Below are 21,164 nucleotides of genomic sequence, written 5' to 3' on the forward strand. Positions count from 1 at the left end.
GCTCTATAATAATGGAATCATTAAGTAGATGATGGGCCATTCATTGAGGGAATTTTATTCTGCCTTTAAAAGTTACTATTAGCCCTGACCAGTTTGGCTCAGTGGATAGAGCATCGGCCTGCGGACTGAAGGGTCTCAGGTTCGATTCCAGTCAAGGGCATGTACCTTGGTTGTGGGCACATCCCCAGTAGGTGTGCAGGAGGCAGCTGATCGATGTTTCTCTCCCATCGATGTTTCTAGCTCTCTATCCCTCTCCCTTCCTCTCTGTAAAAAATCAAAAATATATATTTAAAAAATAAAAAAATAAAAATAAAAAGCGATATTAAAAAAAAAAGTCACTATTAGCCTAGCTGGAGTGGCTGAGCTGGTTGAGCATAAGCCGGTGCATGAAAAGTTGCCAGTTCAATCCATGTCTGGGCATATGCCCAGACTGCAGGCTCAATCCCCAGGTAGGTGGTGTGTAGGAAGCAGCCAATTGATGTTTCGCTCTCCCTCTCCATTCCTCCCTTTCTAAAATTCAATTTTAAAAAATGACCAATTTTATTACATACTAGAGACCCGATGTACGAAATTCGTGCACTGGGTGTCCCCTCAGCCCGACCTGTGCCCTCTCACAGTCCGGGAGCCCTGCGATTGGTCACCCCAAAAAGGTAGGCCCCGCCAACCTGGCCAGGGCTCTTCAATGGATCACCCCCGCAGAGGGAGGACCCACCCACCTGCTACAGCCCGCCAGTCGGTAGCCTGGGCCTTCCTCTACAGGGCGATGGCCAGGACCCCAACCAATCACATTGCACCCACCTTGGCTGGCCTGGCGCCAGTGGGTGTCATAGCATGGTTGTCCACAAGGTCGTTTGGCTGTCCAGTCTAATTAGCATATTATGCTTTTATTATTATGGATGTACATTTAGGGGTTCCATAAGAATATGAAATCCAGCCCTAGCCGGTTTGGCTCAGTGGATAGAGCGTCGGCCTGCGGACTAAAGGGTCCTAGGTTCGATTCCGGCCAAAGGTACATGCCCAGGTTGAGGGCTCGATCCCCAGTCGGGGGCATGCAGGAGGCAGTCAATCAATGATTCTCTCTCATCATTGATGTTTCTATCTCTCTCTCCCTCTTCCTTCCTCTCTGAAATCAATAAAGAAATATATATATATAAAAAAAAGAATATGAAATCCAAAGTCACATTGGGCAGTTGAGGCTAATATGCCATTCTAAACTAAGGAGAGGGAGGAAGGACTCTAGTATTTCAACAAGAACATATGCAATTTACAGGTAGATGAGAAAGAGCAAACATGTGGTAAACAAATTCTTGCTGGGTCACCCAGAAACAATAGGATACAGAGGAGAACCTAACATACAAGAGTTACTTGGATCCTCCCTGTCTGTCTGCCACACTTAATTCATATATGCTAAGGAAAACAACTATCGAGAATAGCTCCCATCCATTAAGCAGGTCTTTTGATCTGAATTCCTTTAAACCAGTGGTTCTCAACCTTGGCTGCACATTAGAATCACCTGGGAATCTTTTCAAAATCCTGATTTCTGGGCCTCATCCTCCAGAAATTCTGTTTCTTTGTTATGGGGTGGGGCCACAACATTAGTAACAAAGATTCCCAGGTGATTCTAATGTGCAGCCAAGGTTGAGAACCACTGCTTTAGACAGATAAGTGGGAGGGTCAAAGGTTTGTTTTGTTTTTGTTTTTGTTTTTAATTAAATCTTTATTGTTCAGATTATTACATTTGTTCCTCTTTTTTCCCCCCATAACTCCCCTCTTCCCAGTTCCCACCCCACCCTCCGCCCTCACTCCCCACCCACTGTCCTCATCCATAGGTGCACGATTTTTGTCCAGTCTCTTCCCGCATATCCCTCATCCCTTTTCTCCCCAAGAATAGTCAGTCCATTCCCTTTCTATGTCCCTGATTCTATTATAATCACCAGTTCATTCTGTTCATCAGATTATTTATTCACTTGACTCTTAGATTCACTTGTTGATAGATGCATATTTGTTGTTCATAATGTGTAGCTTTACCTTTTTCTTCTTCTTCCTCCTCTTAAAGGATACCTTTCAGCATTTCATATAATACTGGTTTGGTGGTGATGAACTCCTTAGCTTTTCCTTATCTGTGAAGCTCTTTATCTGACCTTCAATTCTGAATGATAGCTTTGCTGGATAAAGTAATCTTGGTTGTAGGTTCTTGGTATTCATCACGTTGAATATTTCTTGCCACTCCCTTCTGGCCTGCAAAGTTTCTGTTGAGAAATCAGCTGACAGTCGTATGGGTATTCCCTTGTAGGTAACTGACTTTCTTTCTCTTGCTGCTTTTAAGATTCTCTCTTTGTCTTTTGCTCTTGGCATTTTAATTATGATGTGTCTTGGTGTGGTCCTCTTTGGATTCCTTTTGTTTGGGATTCTCTGCACTTCCTGGATTTGGAAGTCTATTTCTTTCACCAGGTGGGGGAAGTTTTCTGTCATTATTTCTTCAAATAGGTTTTCAATATCTTGCTCTCTCTCATCTTCTGGCACCCCTATAATTCTGATGTTGGTACGCTTGAAGCTGTCCCAGAGGCTCCTTACACTATCTTCATATTTTTGGATTCTTTTTTCATTTTGCTTTTCCGGTTGGGTGTTTTTTGCTTCTTCACATTTCAAATCTTTGACTTGATTCTTGCGCTCCTCTGGTCTGCTGTTGGGAGTCTGTATAATATTCTTTATTTCAGTCAGTGTATGCTTAATTTCTAGTTGGTCCTTTATCACAACATCAAGGGTCTCATTAGATTTCTTGTACATCTCATTAAGTTTATCGGCAGTCTCTAGAAGACTCTTGAAAGAACTCAAAAGTGTGGTTTTGAATTCTATATCCAGCAGCCTGCTTTCCTCCAGTTCTATCATTTGTGTCCTGTTTCTTTGTCTCGGCATTTTTTATGCTTCGCTGTGTTGATAGAGTGGCTTTCTGTGCTAAGTGTCCCAATTACCTGAGTTAGACACTCTTGATGCACCCCCTTGTGGTCTTTGTGCTCAGTCTTGTTGTAGCTAAGCCTTGATTATTGTAGGTAACACTGGGAGGGATTTGACCTCCAGGCCAACTGGCTGTGAGAATCAGCTGTGTCTGCAGTGGGAGAACTTCTGTCCTCTAGGGAGATGCTAATCTAGCCTTTGCCTGAGGCTATCCCGCAAATGCCTCTGTGCAGGGCTTGGGTGGGGCGGAGCAGGTCCCAGGGGATCAGCAGGGCGGGCGGAGCGAGCAGTTATGGCTGCTCTCAGTCCCATCCCCAGAGGCTCTGCCTCTCAGTGTCCCAGCAACCGCTGCAAACCTCGGAGAGAAAGCTGCCCTCAAGTTCTGACAGATGCCAGACAGTCCCACTTCTCCCATTTGAGTCTGGGTCCCTAGAGACTCGCCCCAAACTGGAGCTCAGAGCTTGAGACTCCCTCCCTATTGAAACAGACAACTGCACCCTCAGCCGCCAGCCTGCTCCGCACACACCTCCGCACCTTAGTATTTCACTTCCACACTGCGCCTCCTCTGAGTCTCGGTATGCTTTTCTCTTTCCTTCTAGTTGTGGAATTTCCACTCAGCCAGCCTTCCTGTGGTTCTGGGTGATGTCCATTCCATCTTTTAGTTGTATTTTTGAAGTGGTTGTACAAGGCAGCAATCTCCGGTGCTTACCCATGCCGCCATCTTGGTTTCTCCCGAGACTGTCAATCTTGATGGGAGTATATTTCTTTCTACTAATGCTTCTTGGGCCATTCGGTACCTGTGGCTGGTGTGTGGGAGAAGGTGTGGAATTGTGGAATCTGGGGAGAGAGGGGGATCCAGGAGAAGTGGCAGCGAGTTTAGTGCTGAGTCATGCCTGAGCCTGGGACCTGGGCAGCCACTTTGTCCTGACAAAGGTTTTTTTATGAGTCTTTTGTTTCTTAAAAAATAACCAGCTTAAAGTAATCGATATCCCAAAAGGACTATTTTGGGGTGGCAAACTCTGCTTTCCCTCATTAGGATAATATAATTGAGAGTATTTTTGCTTCCCTTTCTTTATTTTCCAAATTATTAATAATAAAGTTGCACTCTTTATAGTAAAAAAATTTTTATATAATTAAAAATGTCATTAAATCCCAAGTGTGTCTAGAATCTAGAGCAGGGGTGGGAAAACTTTTTGACTCGAGGGCCACAATGGGTTCTTAAACTGGACAGGAGGGCCGGAACAAAAGCATGGTTGGAGTGTTTGTGTGAACTAATATAAATTCAAAGTAAACATCATTACATAAAAGGGTACGGTCTTTTTTTTTTTAGTTTTATTCATTTCAAACGGGCTGGATCCGGCCCGTGGGCCGTAGTTTGCCCACGGCTGATCTAGAGGGTTGCTAGGACCACAGCTTCTTCATTGGTTTCTGAGTAGAGTATTGGGTTTTTTTGGTAATCCTTACCCAACGATATTTTTCCATTGATTTTTAGAGAGTGGGAGGGAGGGGGAGAAACATCAATCTGAGAGAGACACACGGATTGGTTGTCTCCACCCTCGGATCATGCCTGCAATCAAGGTACGTGCCCTTGACCAGACTCAAACCCAGGACCCTTCAGTCCACAGGTGACCCTCTTCCAAGTACAGACAGTCCTCGGGTTACGTTGGACATCGTTTCGTGGTTACGTCACCATCTCCCATTTATTTATTAAAAATAAAAAGTTTCATCATTTCGACGTATGTACATATGTGCTTTGTGTTTGTTATTATTTATTTACCACAAGTAAAGGTCAGGAATTGTTATCTTTCTTTTAAATTTTTTTTACTGTTTGACTTCATTACTGCTGTGTATGTGCTCCATGTGAGTGATGTAGGTGCTTATGTAGGTGGGTTCTGACTTACAGCAAAAATCGCGTTACGTCACGCCATAGGAACGGATCTCCGACGTAACCTGAGGACCTACTGTACACTATTTTAATGAAGAGGAAACTTGTGTCTGGTGACAGCAAGCTGTGATGTGAAACATGTCAGCTGATATGTCAAGAGATGAAATCTGAAACTGATGAAGAATTAAAATCTTTGACAGTCACTAAATTTCTGTAAAACTAGAGGCCCAGTGCACGGATTCATGCACATTGAAAGGAAATTAATTAGAAAGTGGCCAGCAGGTGGGACTGGGAGACAGGCCAGACACGCCCTGGAGCCTACCTCCCATGGTCCCTCCCTGGCCGGCTGCACCTGGGGTGGCACTGGGACTCAAAGGGTGTCTGCAGAGTAAGTGGGAACCCTCTGGCAGGTGGGGTCCCTCAGCCTGGCCTACGGGAATCAGGCAACTGGAAAGGAGCCCAGGCTGGCACCAATCCCACTCATCCTGGCCCCGCTCCTGCTCATCCCGGCCTTGCTGCACCTGCCGCCGCCTCCACTCAGTAGTGCACTGTTCGTGGAGGTGGGAGAGATTCACTCTGCCACAGTTGCTTTTGCCAGCATCTGGTGCCCCTCAGTCAGCTGAGTGGCACTCCCGCTGTGAGAATGCACTGACCACCAGGGGGCAGCTCCTGTGTTGAGCATCTGCCCCCTGGTGGTCAGTGCATGTCATAGAGACCGGCCAAATGGTCGTTCGGCCATTCAGTCACTTAGGCTTTTATATAGATAGATACTCAATCTGGATTCCGGAGGAAGTCAAGAGACTGGAACTTTTTAAACTCAGAGAAATTCCCACTGCTACTCTTGTTCTAGATCAGCCGTGGGCAAACTACGGCCCGTGGGCCGGATCCAGCCCATTTGAAATGAATAAAACTAAAAAAAAAAAAAAGACCGTACCCTTTTATGTAATGATGTTTACTTTGAATTTATATTAGTTCACACAAACACTCCATCCATGCTTTTGTTCCGGCCCTCCGGTCCAGTTTAAGAACCCATTGTGGCCCTCGACTCAAAAAGTTTGCCCACCCCTGTTCTAGATGAACATATAGCTAGACATGACTTAGCATTCAAAGTGAAAATATGGCATTACATTGCAAGTTAAAGATTATCTAGTATGATATATTTCTACCAAAAGGTGATTTCACAGTTAATGAATTTTTGTATGGATGTAGAATCTAAAGAAGAGAAAAGTGGTCAGGTCTCTCACCCAAAAAACAATACTGTTCAATGAATTCCCTTTCCATCTGATAAATGAATATCAAACAGCAAACATAAGTAATAATAAAAAATTCCTCTAGCAGCACCACAACTCCTCCTGTTTTGTTTATATTGAAGAACACGGAAGGCTTCACCACAAAATATTCCAAGATTTCACAGTTATCAACAGTCAACATCAACTTGAATTTCTACTAATACTCATTTTTGGAATTGTCAAATCAATTATCACCTCCCAGTTGCTTCCTCATGCACCACCTCTACAATTTTTGTCTCACAGAAGTGCCTCACCATAGTACTTAATAACATAGTATTTTACAACCTAACTCCCCTTTAAATTAAATGAAAAAGTGATACAATGCCTTTTTGTATCATGATTTCTCAATTCAGAATGTTATAAAAGGACCTCAGTTCTTTGTTAGATCATCCCTATCCCCAGGCACTCTGTGTTCTATGGTGTAATCTCTCAGAAGCCAAGAGAATATCTCCTTTATCAGAAAATCAATGTGAAAACACCCAACGTCTTTCATCCTCTCCTGCAGGGCCCTGAGAAATCCTTTGGTCTGGCCCTGCCAAGGCATTAGGGGTGAGTTAATTAAATGTTTGACCACATATAGCAGGCTAATTTTTAAGTTGATAATTTTGTATGGCCTGCGAATGATGTTCTAAATATCCAAATGGCCCTTGGGCAGGAAAAAAGGTTTCCCACCTCTGCTTTAGAAGGTACAAGGAAAAGAAGCTTTAGAAAACCAGGTTGAATTAATAATCAATGAGAGGATTTTACTTCTTTTTAAAAAAACTGATTTTTAGACAGAGGAAAGGGGAGAAGAGGGAGAGAGAGAGAGACATCTATTGTTGCCTCCCAAACCCATACTGGCTGTGATGGAACCGCAACCTGGGTTTGTGCCCTGATCAGAACCAAACCCTCCACCTTTTGGTGCACAGGACAACGCTCTAACCAACTGAGCCACACTGGTCAGGGCTCAATAAGAGGATTTTTAAACAATCCACATCATCACTAGAAAACTGCATGTTTGTCATACAAATTACTTCCTGTTTTTTAGATGTCTTCATGAGTTCATACCTTTTCCCAAGTACCCCCTTGTTGGTAGATCACTGACCTACAATGTGCATGTGTACAAAAAAAACATGGAGTCAGTTGCTAAAGATGTTGGTTAAAGATGAGGTAATGATCATATTTCAGAAATGTTTCGAAGTTTTTAAGTCTTCTTCTGAAAAGTAGTCTGGCAGCACAGCAAAGAAAATAAAGAAGTTCCTGGCCCAGTTTCAGAGCTCTGAAACAGAAGCCAAAGAGGAAGAAAATCAAGGCAAGGCTTCTTTCACTTCCAGAAGTCCTTGATGGAAATGAAGGAGTTATTAGAGAAAATAATAAGTAATCTTAGTTTAAAGAACTCAGAGAATACCTCACGAACTTCATCAACAGTCTGGTGACACAATATCTTCTGCCTCTGTATGAGTTGGTGTACTTCAGTGCTGCTCACACCCTGCTCCATGAATCGCCCTACATGCTCCTCTTACCAATCCTTACTATTAGCTGAAGAACGAAGCTCTGAAAAATGAGGAAAGCTATATATCAAAGATTGCCCCAATAGCTGCACAGTACATAAACTGCACCTGAAAGTGAAGCAGGCTAATCAACGTGGTGCATTGAGAAGAAGCCTTAGCAACATTAATACTTTTAAAGAAATGGATATAAATTCCACATTCTCAGAAAACAAATACATGTAATTATGCATTCTTGGTTTATTAAAACTGTTTCTGAATTAGAATTTTTAAGATATATAAAACCTACCAAATAGAAGAATGATCATGTGGCAAGACTAACATGAAGTGGCAGCGAGAAGGCAAATGAGTGACACCATTTAATTTTTTTAAAAAAGAAACTAGTCATATCTACATACCACTACAGGAGTCTGTTTTGGTCAGAAAATAAACTGTAATTCCCCCATGATGTTTCATCAGAAAAATACATGTGCTACCCCATTCGGGTAGATGTCTAGATACCTTTGGGTCACTACTGTTGCTTTCAAAAAATCATTACAAATAATAAGTGACTCTTTCTTAAACATATGTAATATACACATGTAATAAATTCCTTCCTTTAAGAGGGGAAAATGCCATGTTCTAAGAACAATATTTACCAATAAGATCAATTGATGAAATCATAAAAATTAACATTGCTAAGAAAAATTGTGACTCATACTTAAAAGAGTGATGTCTTTCTCTCACATTAACTGTAAAAGTAATGCATGCTACTCCTCAATTTGATCTGTATGCAATCCCAACGAAAATCCTAGGTACCTTTTGTGCTGAAATTGAAAGGTGATCCTAAAATTCATATGAAATTGCAAGGGACCCAGAACAGCCAAGACAATCTTGAAAAAGAAAGTTGGAGGACTCATACTTACTGATTTCAAATTTTACTACAGAACTATAGTATTCAAAACAATCTGATATTGCCATAAAGTCATATATATGGTCAGTTGATTTTCAACAAAGGTACCAAGATATTTCAATGAGGAAAGACTAGTCTTTTCAACAGATGGTACTAAAATATTTGGATAGGCATGTGGAAAGGAATGAAGTTGAACCCTACTTCACACCATATACAGAAATTAACTAAAAATGGATCACAGCCCCCTAAATATAAAAGCTAAAACTATTTTTTTAAAAGCTCTTTAAAGAAAACATAGGAGCAAATCTCTGTGACCTTGGCTTCAGTGATGGTTTCTTAGATAAAGCACCAAAAGCAAAAGCCACAAAGGAAAGAAAAGATAAATTAGACTTCAAAATAAAAAACATCAAAATTAAAAACATTTGTGCTTCAAAGGACACTATCAAGAGACTGAAAAGCCCTGGCCCAGTTGGTTGAGCGTCATCCCATGCACCAAGAGATCACTGGTTCAATTCCAGGACAGGGCACATGCCTGTGTTGCAATCCCCAGTAGGGGGTGTGCAAGAGGAAGCCCATCCATGTTTCCCTCATTGATCGTTCTCTCTCTCTCTCTCTCCTCTCTCTCTCTCTATCTCTATTTCTCTCCCTCTCTCCCTCCCTCCCCGCTTCCCCCTTCCCCTTCTCTTTCACTGAAATCAATAAAAAATACATTTTTTTAAAAAAGAGTGAATGACATCCACAGAATGGGAGAAAATATTTGTAAGTCATATATTTCATAACAGACTTTTATCTAGAATACATAAAGAACTCTTACAAGTCAACAATTTTCAAAAATCCATTATAAAAATGGACAAAGGATCTGAATAGTTCTCCAAATAAAATACATGAATGGCTAATAATAAGTACATGAAAATACCTTCAACATCATTAGTCATCAGGAATCTGCAAATTAAAACCACAATGAGATACAACTTCATGCCCACTAGATATATTAGTTTAAAAAAAAAAGGAAAATAGCAAGTGTTGGCAAGAATATGGAAAAACTGAAACCCTCATTTATTGCTGCTGGGGATGTGAGTTGATGCAGTTGCTTTGCAAAACAGTTTGTCAGTTCCTCAAACTGTTATACAGGGTTAACATATTACCCAGCATTTCCACTCCTAGGTACCTACCCAAGCAAGAGAACGGAAAACATATGTCCATATAAAAACTGGTACCCAAATGTTTATAGCAGCATGACTCAAAACAGACAAAAAGTAGAAAACCTCAAATTTCTATTAACCAATAAATAGGTAAAATAAATATGGTATAACCACAGAATGGATATTACTATTTAGCCATAGAAAAGAAATGACATAACACAACATGAAAGAACATTATACTAAGTGAAAGAAGCCAGTCACAAGATACCAGTCACATGATTCTGTTTACATGAAATGTCCAGAATAGACAAACTCAGGGAGATTAAAAAGTAGATTCGAGGTTGCCAGGAGCTAGGAGGTGGGAGAAATGGGGTGACAGGTATATAGTTTCTATTTGGGGTGATGAAAATGTTCTGGAATTTGACAGTGATTATAGTTGCACAACCTGTGAATGTACTAAGAACAACTGAACTGTTCACCTGAAAGGATAGGTGGCCAAACCACAAGCATGTAGCACTAAGCAATAACAATGCCTGCTTCTCAATTTCAGTCACAGGAATGATAACACATTAGAAAAATGGAAGTTTGTGATAGACAAGTAGTAACATCATTGTTGTCTTTATTTTGCATTCCACTATCTCGGATCAACCTTATCCTAAAGTTCACATATACTTGATTATTATTTTTAAAAAGATTGCTTTTATATTTCCCCTAAATAAATATGCAAACCTTGCTCTAACTTTAATTATTCTGGCTCAAAATCAATCTTAAAGAATTGATTACATCAACAAATTAATGCAGGGAAAAAAGGAACATAATGTGGTTTTTTTAGGTGAATTAATTATTCAGCCCCATAAAAAAACTTACTGCTATTATTTCAGCCTACATATCACTAATAAATTAGAACAGAATTGAATATAGTATCCAACTATTTGAAACCCATCAGAATTATATTAGTACTAGAGGCCCAGTGCACAAAAATTTGTGAACTCGGGGGTTCCTCAGCCCGGCCTATGACCTCTTGCAATGTGGGACCCCTCGGAGGATGTCCACCCCAGTGGGGACCCTCACCCCATGGAGGTTTGGCCAGCCTGGGTGAGGGGCTAATGGCTGTTTTCAGGCTGGCCACACCCCTTTTAGGGTGGGGGGTCCCCACTGGGGTGCCTGGCCAGTCTGGGTGAGGGGCTGAGGGCTGTTTTCAGGCTGGCCAAGCACCCTAGCTACATAAGCTCCCAGCCTCTTTTTTTTTTTTTTTTATTCTGGGATTTATTTACCTTCCATAATTGAAACTTTGTTGCCTTTAGTGGAGGCCTGAGGAAAGCTTGGCTTCCTCCATCACCAGGAGCAACCCACTCCTGCTCGCTCCAGCTCCATGGCCACCGCTGGCTGAAAGCAGATATCTGGGGTTTGTTTACCTTCTATAATTGAAACTTTGTTGCTTTCAGTGGAGCTCAGAGCCAGGCCGTGGCAGGCGGGAAACCTTGGCTTCCTTCATCACTGGAGCAAGTAAGCCTCCTGCTCGCTCCAGCAACATGGCTGCTGGCCGCCATCTTGGTTGGGTTAATTTGCATATAGTTGCTATGATTGGCTGGTGGGCGTGGCTTAAGGTGTAGCAAAAGTATGGTCAATTTGCATGTTTGTCTTTTATTAGTATAGGATAGTTTACAGTGATCGAAATTTTAATTCTGCAGAGAACATTATTTTACATGAATTCTTACCTGGATCTAAAATTCAAATTCTTTGAAAGCTACTTAAGTGCAGCCACTGTAAAACTGAATATACAGTGGGGCCTTGACTTATGAGTGTCCCGACTAACGAGTTTTTTCGAGATACGAGCTGTCTCTCGGCTGATTTTTTGCTTTGAGTTGCGAGCTAAAATTCGGGTTACAAATGAGCCAGCTTCAGATACCCCACCGCTAGTTGGCGCGGCGAATGTCACAGTGATTTGACATACAAGTAATCTGAGTTACGAGCTCCGTCACGGAACAAATTAAACTCCTAAGTCAAGGCCCCACTGTACTACAATCATATTTTTAAAATATTATTTGCATGTAAAATATGGTATCTAGATAGAAAAAAATAGAAGTGGCCAGATTATGGGTGACTTAACTTTTTAAACATTTCCTCATTGGTAGAATCATCTCTGAAAAAAGTAATTTGGCTATCCTATATAATAAAAGGCTAATATGCAAATCGCTGAACAGTGGAATGACTGGTCGCTATGACGTGCACTGACCAGCAGGGGGCAGATGCTCAACGCAGGAGTTGCCCCCTGGTGGTCAGTGCACTCCCACAAGAGGAGCGCTGCTCAGCCAGAAGCCAGGCTCAGGGCTAGCAAGTGCAGCAGCAGTGGTGGAAGCCTCTCCCACCTCTGCAGCAGGCAGACATCCCTGTAGGGGTCCTGGACTGCGAGAGGGTGCAGGCTGGGTTGAGGAACAGCCCCCCTCCCCACCCAGTGCACGAATGTTGTGCACCAGGCCTCTAGTATTTAATAAGAATGTATTTGGCCGAAACCGGTTTGGCTCGGTGGATAGAGCGTCGGCCTGCGGACTGAAGGGTCCCGGGTTCGATTCCGGTCAGGGGCATGTGCCTGGGTTGCGGGCACATCCCCAGTGGTAGATGTGCAGGAGGCAGCTGATCGATGTTTCTCTCTCATCGATGTTTCTGGCTCTCTGTCTCTCTCCTTTCCTCTCTGTAAAAAATCAATAAAATATATTAAAAAAAAAAAAAAAGAATGTATTTGCATCAAAATGACTGCATGTAAACAGCTTTCAAATAATTTGAATGTTAGATCCAGATCAGAGTTCATGTAAATTAAGGTTCTCCGCAGAATTAAATTTTCAGATTACCCCAGAGAAATCCTTATCTCATACAGAAAAGTAAAAAACCATGTTGAGTAAAAAGAGCAAGGAGAGAATGCTTGGGTAAAACCACTCAGATCAAGTTTTAAGACATTAAATAATACTATGTAAATACATATACAAACAGTAAAAACATAAACACATGTATAATATAATAAATATAACTTCAAAAATGGAAAGAAATGTTATATGGGGCTCCATTGTATTTGTTTTACTTTTTTTTTTAAATATATTTTATTGATTTTTTACAGAGAGGAAGGAAGAAGGATAGAGAGTTAGAAACATCGATGAGAGAGAAACATCGATCAGCTGCCTCCCACACACCTCCTACCGGGGATGTGCCCACAACCAAGGTACATGCCCTTGACCAGAATCGAACCTGGGAGCTTTCAGTCTGCAGGCCAATGCTCTATCCATTGAGCCAAACCGGTTAGGGCTGTTTTACTTTTTAAAAAAAATCTGAAACAAATGTGGCAAACTTAAAAACTGACAAAGGAGCTGGATTTAAAAATGTACATTTTTTTTCTGTTTGCTTTCAATATGCTTGAAATATTTAAAATAAAAGAAGTCAAATTTTCTTCTTCTTAAATATTTTTTTATTGATTTCAGAGAGGAAGGGAGAGGGAGAGGGAGAGAGAGATAGAAACATCAATGATGAGAGAGAATCATTGATTGGCTGCCTCCTGCACGATTGAGCCTGCAACCCAGGCATGTGCCCTGACTGGGAAACAAGCCATGACCTCCTGGTGCATAGGTCAATGCTCAACCACTAAGCTATGTCTGGGCAGAAGTCAAATGTTCTTACTCCAAAGGCAAAGCAACAGAAGCAAACATAAATAAGTGGGACAAATATCAAACTAAAAAGCTTCTGCACAGCAAAGAAAAAACCATGACAAAATGAAAGCACATTTCTCCTACTGAACGGGAGAAAATGTTTGCAAATTCTATTTCTGATAAGGAATTAATATACAAAATATATAAAGACCTCATACAAGTCAATAGCAAAAATAATCAGCTTAAGATGGCAGAAGATCTGAACAGACATTTTTTTCAAGGAAGACGTATAGATGGCCAGCAGGTACATTAAAGAGTCTTAATATCACTAATCATCGGGGAAATGTAAATCAAAACCACAATGAGCATACCTCACCTGTTAGAATGCCTACTATCAAAAGAGGAAAGAAACAAGTGTTAGTATGGATGTAGAGAAAAGGGAACCTTTTTGCACTGCTGGTGGGATTATAAATTGGTGCAGCCACTATGGAAACCAGTATAAAGTTCCTCAAAAAATTAAAAATAGAACTACCACGTGACCCAGCAATGTCGTATCTAGAAATATATCCAAAGAATACAAAACATTAATTCAAAAAGGTATCTGTACCCCATGTTCAGTAAAGTATCCTATCTAATAAAAGAGAAACATGGTAATTAGCTGTAACTTCACTACCCTTCCCATTGGCTAATCAGGGAAATATGCAAATTAACTGCCAAACAAGATGGCGGCCGGCGGCCAGGCAACTGACACAAACAGGAGGATTGCTTGCTCCAGTGACAGAGGAAGCCAACATTCCCCACCTGCCGCTGCTGGGCTCTGAGCTGCTCTCTAAGAAACATGGTTACAAATATAGAAGCTAAACAAAACCCCAGAAACCTGCTTTCAGTCAGCCGGGATCTCAGAGCTGGAGTCGCAACAAAGTTTTAAATACAGAAGGTAAACAAAGTCCAGAAACCTGCTTTCAGCAGCCGAGGTCTGAGCTAAAGCCGGCTCTCAGTTCCAGTGACAGTCATAGAAGGTAAATAAATCCCAGAATTTAAAAAAAAGGAAAAAAGGAGAGGCTGGGAGCTTCAGTCACCCGCCAGCCTGAAAACAGCCCTCAGCCCCTCACCCAGACTGGCCAGGCACCCCAGTAGGGACCCCCACCCTGAAGGGGGTGCCCCAGCTGCAAACAGCCATCATCCCCTCATCCAGGCTGCCAGGCACCCAAGCGGAACCCCCACCCTGAAGGGGGTGTGACCAGCTGCAAAAAGCCATCATACCCTCACCCAGTCTGGCCAGGCACCCAAGCGGGACCCCAACCCTGATCCAGGACACCTTTAGGGCAAACCAGCTGGCCCCCACCCGTGCACCAGGCCTCTATCCTATATAGTAAAATGGTAATATGCCTCCCAGCACCGGGATCAGCGGAGCCGCGAGGCCTCCTGAACTCAAGATCAGCGGAGCCGTGAGGCCTCCCAGCACCGGGATCAGCAGAGCCGTGAGGCCTCCCAGCACCGGGATCAGCAGAGCAGCGAGGCCTCCCAGCACCGGGATCAGCAGAACAGCGAGGCCTCCTAGCACTGGGATCAGCGGAGCCATGAGGCCTCCTAGCCTCTGGAGCAGCGTGACAGGGGGCAGTGCCCAAACCCCCTGATTGCCCTGTGGCTCTGTGTGTGAAAGGGCACGGGGCCACAACCTCCCTATCCGCTCTGCTCTGTTTGTGAAAGGGGAAGGCGCCCCAATCCCCTGATCAGCCCTGCTCTGTGCCTGATAGGGGGGAGCTCCCCAACCCCCTGATCAGCCCTGCTCTATGTGTGATAGGGTGCGGCACCCCAACCTCCCCATTGGCCCTGCCCTGAGTGTGACGGGGGGAGCTCCCCAATCCTCCCATGGGCCCTGCTCTGTGTGTGATGGGGTGGAGCCGCAACCTCCCCATTGGCCCTGCCCTGAGTGTGACGGGGGGAGCTCCCCAATCCTCCCATGGGCCCTGCTCTGTGTGTGATGGGGTGGAGCCGCAACCTCCCCATTGGCGCTGCCCTAAGTGTGACAGGGGGGAGTGCCCCAACCCCGATTGGCCCTGCTCTGTGGGAGACAGGGGGCGGCACCCCAACCTTCCCATCGACCCTGCCTTGAGTGTGACAGGGGGCGGCGCCCCAACCCCCCCAATCGGTCCTACCGTGAGCATGACTGAGGGTGACATCGCAACCTCCCAATCCACCCTGCTCTGTGCATGAAAGGGGGCGGCGCCCCAACTCCCCAATCGGCCCTGCTCTGATCCCGACCAGGAGCTGCAGGGCAGGCACCTAGGGATTGGGCCTGCCCTCTGCCACCCGGGAGTGGGCCTAAGCCAGCAGGTCGTTATCTCCCAAGGGGTCCCAGACTGTGAGAGGGCACAAGTGGCGATGAGGGACACCCCCCACCCCACCAGTGCACAAATTTTTGTGCACTGGACCTCTAGTCCTATATAATAAAAGCCCAGCGACCGAACCGTGAACAACTGCTCGACCAGTTGCTATGACAGCCCCTGACCAGCAGGGGGCAGATGCTCAACGGAGGAGCTGCCCCTTGGTGGTCAATGAGCTCCCACAGTGGGAGTGCCACTCCGCTGACCAGGATGAGCGGCTGCTCCCACAGCAGGTGGATCCCCACAGGCCACACACCCCCCACCAGTGCACAAATCCCGTGCACCAGGCCTCTAGTTATTAATAGCCAAGACATGGAAACACCCAAAATGTTCATAAATGGATCAACAGATAAAGAAAATGTGGTATATGTATACAATGGAATATTATTCATCCATAAAAATAGAAGAAAATCTTGACAATTGGAACTACATGGATGGACCTTGAGGGCATTATGCTAAGTGAAATAAGCCAGAAAGACAAAGACAAATATCATATTATCTCACTTATATGTGGAATCTAAACTAAACACAAACAGCCCAACTCAAAGATACAGAGAACAGACTGGTGATTTCGAGGATGAGAGAAAGGGGCAGCAGGAATAAATGAAGGCAGTCAAAAGGTACGAACTTCCAGGTATAAAAAAAATAAATTATGAAGATGTACTGTACAGCATGGTGACCATAGTTAATACTGTACCATATATTTCAAAGTTGCTAAAAGAATAAGCCTTAAAATGTTTCATCACAAAAAAGTAAAATTTGTAATTATGTATGGTAATGAATGTTAACTAGACCTATCATTTTGCAATATATACAAATATTTAATCATTGTTATATACCTCAAACTAATATAATGTTATATATGCCAATTATATTTCTAAAAAAGGTTAAATTTAAAAAAATAAGTACATTTTATTTTTGTTTCCAGATCCTGAGAAATAAACTATTATGCCTTAAGCTATCTTTGTTATAGGTAATATTTGTCTAGATATTTATCTTTAAGCTAAAAATACTAAGATGATTAAGGTATATTAAATAACAAAACCCCACACATCATTACTATGAAATCTCCATAGTTCCTGAAAATAAATCAGTTCACTAAGAAAATATTCAGAAACTCTGTCAATTTTAGACCATACCTGGCCTTGCATTTCTGGTCTTACAGGATATGTACTTGTTGGGTAAGGAGCCCTAGGTCTGGCAGAGTTCCAGTAGTTGGAATTGTAGTTAGGATATGGTGGCTGCTCCTAAAACAAGAAACAAAAGAAAGTGGAAAATAAATGCACTTTTACTAACATTCTTACATTATTCTGAGAAGTTGAGAGAGACAGATATAAGTTTCAAAAAAGAAGAAAAAGCACTAGAACCCTTCTATAAAATCAATTATTATTAAATTGATGCAGATATATATGATAAATCACATGCCCTAGGACAGGGGTGGGAAACCTTTTTTCTGCCAAGAGCCATTCGGATATTTATAACATCATTCATGGGCTGTACAAAATTATCAACTTAAAAATTAGCCTGCTACATTTGGTCAGACATTTAATTAACTCACCCCTAATGCCTTGGCAGGGCCAGACCAAACAATATGGCCCACGGGCTGGATGTTTCACACCCATGCCCTAGAACAAAACAATATTGACTGTCTAGTAAAAACCTGTTCTTATGCATTATGCCAATACTACCAGACCAAATGATATATAAAGGAATTTTACTATGTCAAGATGATTAGCAAAACCAGAAACATTAGATTCCTTTATCCCTCGCCAATCACTAACTCCATCAATACTAAAATTTAATTAATGCAGCAAATTATAGTTCTTTGCCATTGTTGAGTAGTATTTACTTATTTCAATAACTTTGGAACTTGAAAGTATTACTACTAAACTTTACCTCAAATTTACTTTATTAAACTTTTAGTACTTCAAATACATAAAACTTTAATACTCAACTTCTTTGCCTGGCTACTCTAGTTTTTTCACATTCCTCTACACCAGTGATGGCGAACCTTTTGAGTTCAGCGTGTCAGCATTTTGAAAAACCCTAACTTAACACTGGTGCCGTGTCACATATAGAAATTTTTTGATATTTGCAACCACAGTAAAACAAAGATTTATATTTTTGATATTTATTTTATATATTTAAATGCCACTTAACAAAGAGAAATCAACCAAAAAAATGAGTTCGCATGTCACCTCTGACACGCGTGTCATAGGTTCGGCATCACTGCTCTACACTCTGCTATGGCTCAACTTTGTGCTGGTAACCTATAACTAACTTCATATCAGGAATTAATATAGAACAATTTGGTAATTTTCTCCAAGGAGAAAATCTAGCTATGACATTAAACTCTACAGCTTTTAAGTCCAACTCAAAAAGTTAATGTAATTATTTGCAATAAGCCAATAACTCTGATGAGACAAGATCAACTCAAAACTTTCCAAAGTCTGGTTTAATATATACATTTGTTACCCTATAAGCTGTTATTGTGCTTTGAACTTTGTAGTTTAAGTATAGTTTTAAGCTTAAACAGAATCTTTGAATTTTCCTAAAAAACTGTGAATATGGTTTCACAAAGAAGTGACCTGGCAGTGTGATCACTGAGAGTTTAATTTTCACCATCTGAGCTTAATTACAATACTTATTGGTTTCATAAAACTGTTCCTAAAGTTTGTAATTATTCTATATGACAGTATACTAGGTGTACCGGTTAATAATGACGGATTTTGTAATCAAAGAAAACACGATAATTTCAAGAGAAACATCAAAAGTGCTTTATTCAAAGTAATGTCCATTGCTAGCTACACATGTCCCCCATCTTTCAGGTAATTTGTGGATACCGTCCCAATAGAACTTTTCTTGTTTTGAGGCAAACCATTCAGAGACCCAATTTTCATCTTCTTCGTATGTTTTGAAGTGCTGCTCAGAAAGTGCATGTGCCATTGATCGGAACAAGTGGTAATCTGAAAGAACAAGGTCTGGTGAATACAGCGGGTAGGTTAATACTTCCCAGTCAAGACCTTTTAAAGTGTCTTTAACTGGTTTTGAAGTGTGTGATGGTGCATTATCAGGAAGCAAAATCACTTTGCTGTGTCTTCTGGCACATTCTGATCGTTTCACGATCAGAGCGTGGTTCAAATTGATTATTTGTTGTCGGTAGCGATCAGTATTAATGGTTTCACCTGGTTTTAGAAGCCCATAATACACCACACCTTCCTGATCCCACCAAAGCATTGTCTTCTTTCCGAAGCGATTTGGCCTTGCAGTCGATGTTGATGGTTGACCTGGATCAACCCATGATCTTGTGCATTTGGGATTCTCAAAATAAATCCACTTTTCATCGCCAGTCACAATTCGATGCAAAAAAGACTTTTTTTCATGCCGTTGAAGCAACATTTTACTGATGACTTTTCAGTTTTCCATTTGTCTTTCGTTCAGTTGATGTGGCATCCATTTTCCTTCCTTTAAAATCTTTCCCATTGCTTGTAAAAGATCGGAAATTGTTTACTGAGCAATGTTTAATCTTTCTGCAAGTTGTTTTTTGAGTTTGACACGCATCTTCATCCAATAATGCTTGTAATTGTTGGTCTTTAAACATTTTAAATTGACCTGAACTTTCTTTGTCTTTCACATCGAAATCATCACCTTTAAAAAGTGTTTAACCCAGCGTTCCCAAGTATCTTGAGATGGAGCATGTTCACCATAAGCTTTCCGAAGTGTACGGTAACTTTCAGCAGCACTTTTCTTCAAAATAAAGTAATGAATTAAAAGTTCCCACAAATGCTCTTCTTTTTGGCACGAAATTCAACATTTTTAAGCGTAAAAATATCTATGATGTTAACACCTTCAGCAAATTTGACATATGAAGTTTTAAAGCTTGCTGTCAATACAACAAAATAGCATACATATCAAATCGCATATATATCAACATATGTGTAACTCCATCTATTGAAAAAAATCCATATTATTAACTGGTACACCTAGTACAAACTGGGCAAGTAACATCTCCTTTTACATAATATAGAAAAACAGCAAGATTTAAAAAAATGTTTTGGGCAAACTTCAGATCCTAACTACCAAATTTCTCAGACAAATTCCCCTGATTAATATATTTCCTTCCTTCTCCTGGATAAAGGGTGAATATTTGACTGACTAATTGATTTCTCTCCACCAAGAATTTGAATCTTGAGCAAAGAGATGAAAATACAAAAGTTGAAGCTAACTCACTCCAGTGGTGGTCAACTACTACCTTATTCCCCAGAACTATTTTGTTTTTTTCTTTCCTACTGATTCTCTGAAGTACCCCACATTTTTACTACCTCTCCACCCTTGCATCCCTCATGCCACCCATGTCCTCATTTCCTTCCTTACTTAATCCCCTGCCACTCTTTCCCTCAGATATACTCACCCTACAAACACCTAATCCAGTTTAAAACCAAGTTATCCACTGATTTTACATCTGTACTTCATCTAAATATCTGGGGGAGAAAAACACAAGCTTTCTGATTTCACTATAAATTCATGACCACAAATTTCAGGTAGACACTCAGCACTGCCTAGCAACTATATTGCACTTCCTTAGTATGTTCATCACACTTTCCTGAACCATGTCTACTCTTATCCCACCCTTCATTTTTCAAGTGACAACTTTATCTCACATTTCACTTAAAATCAAATAAAGAAAAAGCAGTAGCAGCAATCAGACAGAAATTCCTTCATCTTCCTACTAAATCTACCAAATACCATATCTGTCATTGTCTTCCCAGAAAGCATGAATGAAGTGTCCTTGGCCCTACTAAAGGCCAATTCTTCCACACTGTTCTGGACCACATAACTTCTTCCTAATACTTACTCCTGCAATTATCCTATTCTTTCACAAATCATCTATTTCTCCTTGCAGAGCAGATTACTTCCAATAGAATACAATCCTGTCCTCAGGACTACCCTAAACAAATATTGTAATATTTTTAAACTACCATAACTAACAATGGTAAGAGATTTATTCATATCCTATCTAATAATAGACAAACATGGTAATTAACCATAACTTCGCTACCCTTCCCATTGGCTAATCAGGGTGATATGCAAATTAACTGCCAACCAAGACGGTAGCTGGCAGCCAGGCAGCTGAAGCGAACAGGAGGCTTGCTTGCTCCAGTGATGGAGGAAGCCAAGGTTCCCCGCCTGCTGCTGCTGGGCTCTGAGCTGCAGTCTAAGAAACACTGTTGCAATTAAAGGAACTAAACAAGCTCCAGAAACCTGCTTTCAGCCAGCTTTGGCCTCAGAGCTTAGAGCGGCAGTGATGGCAACAATGTTTCAATTATAGAATCCAAATAAACCAAGATACCTGCTTTCAGCAGCCAAGGTCTCAGAGCTGGAGCTGAACCTCAGAGCTAAAGCCGGCTCTCAGTTCCAGTGACGGCCATAGAAGGTAAATAAATCCCAGAATAAAAAAAAAAAAAAAAAGAAAAAGTAAAAAAGGAGAGGCT

The 21,164-nt window shown here is 41.6% G+C and overlaps 1 protein-coding gene across 3 annotated transcripts in view; it reads right to left on the reverse strand.

The window, feature by feature from the left end:
* The window catches only part of BAG4 (BAG cochaperone 4), a 44,680-nt gene that overhangs the window by 15,501 nt on the left and 8,015 nt on the right, over positions 1–21,164 (reverse strand). For 2 of the 3 annotated variants that reach the window (XM_059685400.1, XM_059685399.1), the window contains exon 2: positions 16,812–16,919. The exons of the other annotated variant lie outside the window; for it this stretch is intronic. In XM_059685400.1, coding sequence (XP_059541383.1) covers positions 16,812–16,919 — 108 coding nt within the window. The remainder of the gene's footprint in view (positions 1–16,811; positions 16,920–21,164) is intronic. 3 annotated transcript variants of the gene reach the window in all.

Source organism: Myotis daubentonii, chromosome 2, assembly GCF_963259705.1.
Source record: "Myotis daubentonii chromosome 2, mMyoDau2.1, whole genome shotgun sequence".
NCBI classification, from domain to species: domain Eukaryota; kingdom Metazoa; phylum Chordata; class Mammalia; order Chiroptera; family Vespertilionidae; genus Myotis; species Myotis daubentonii.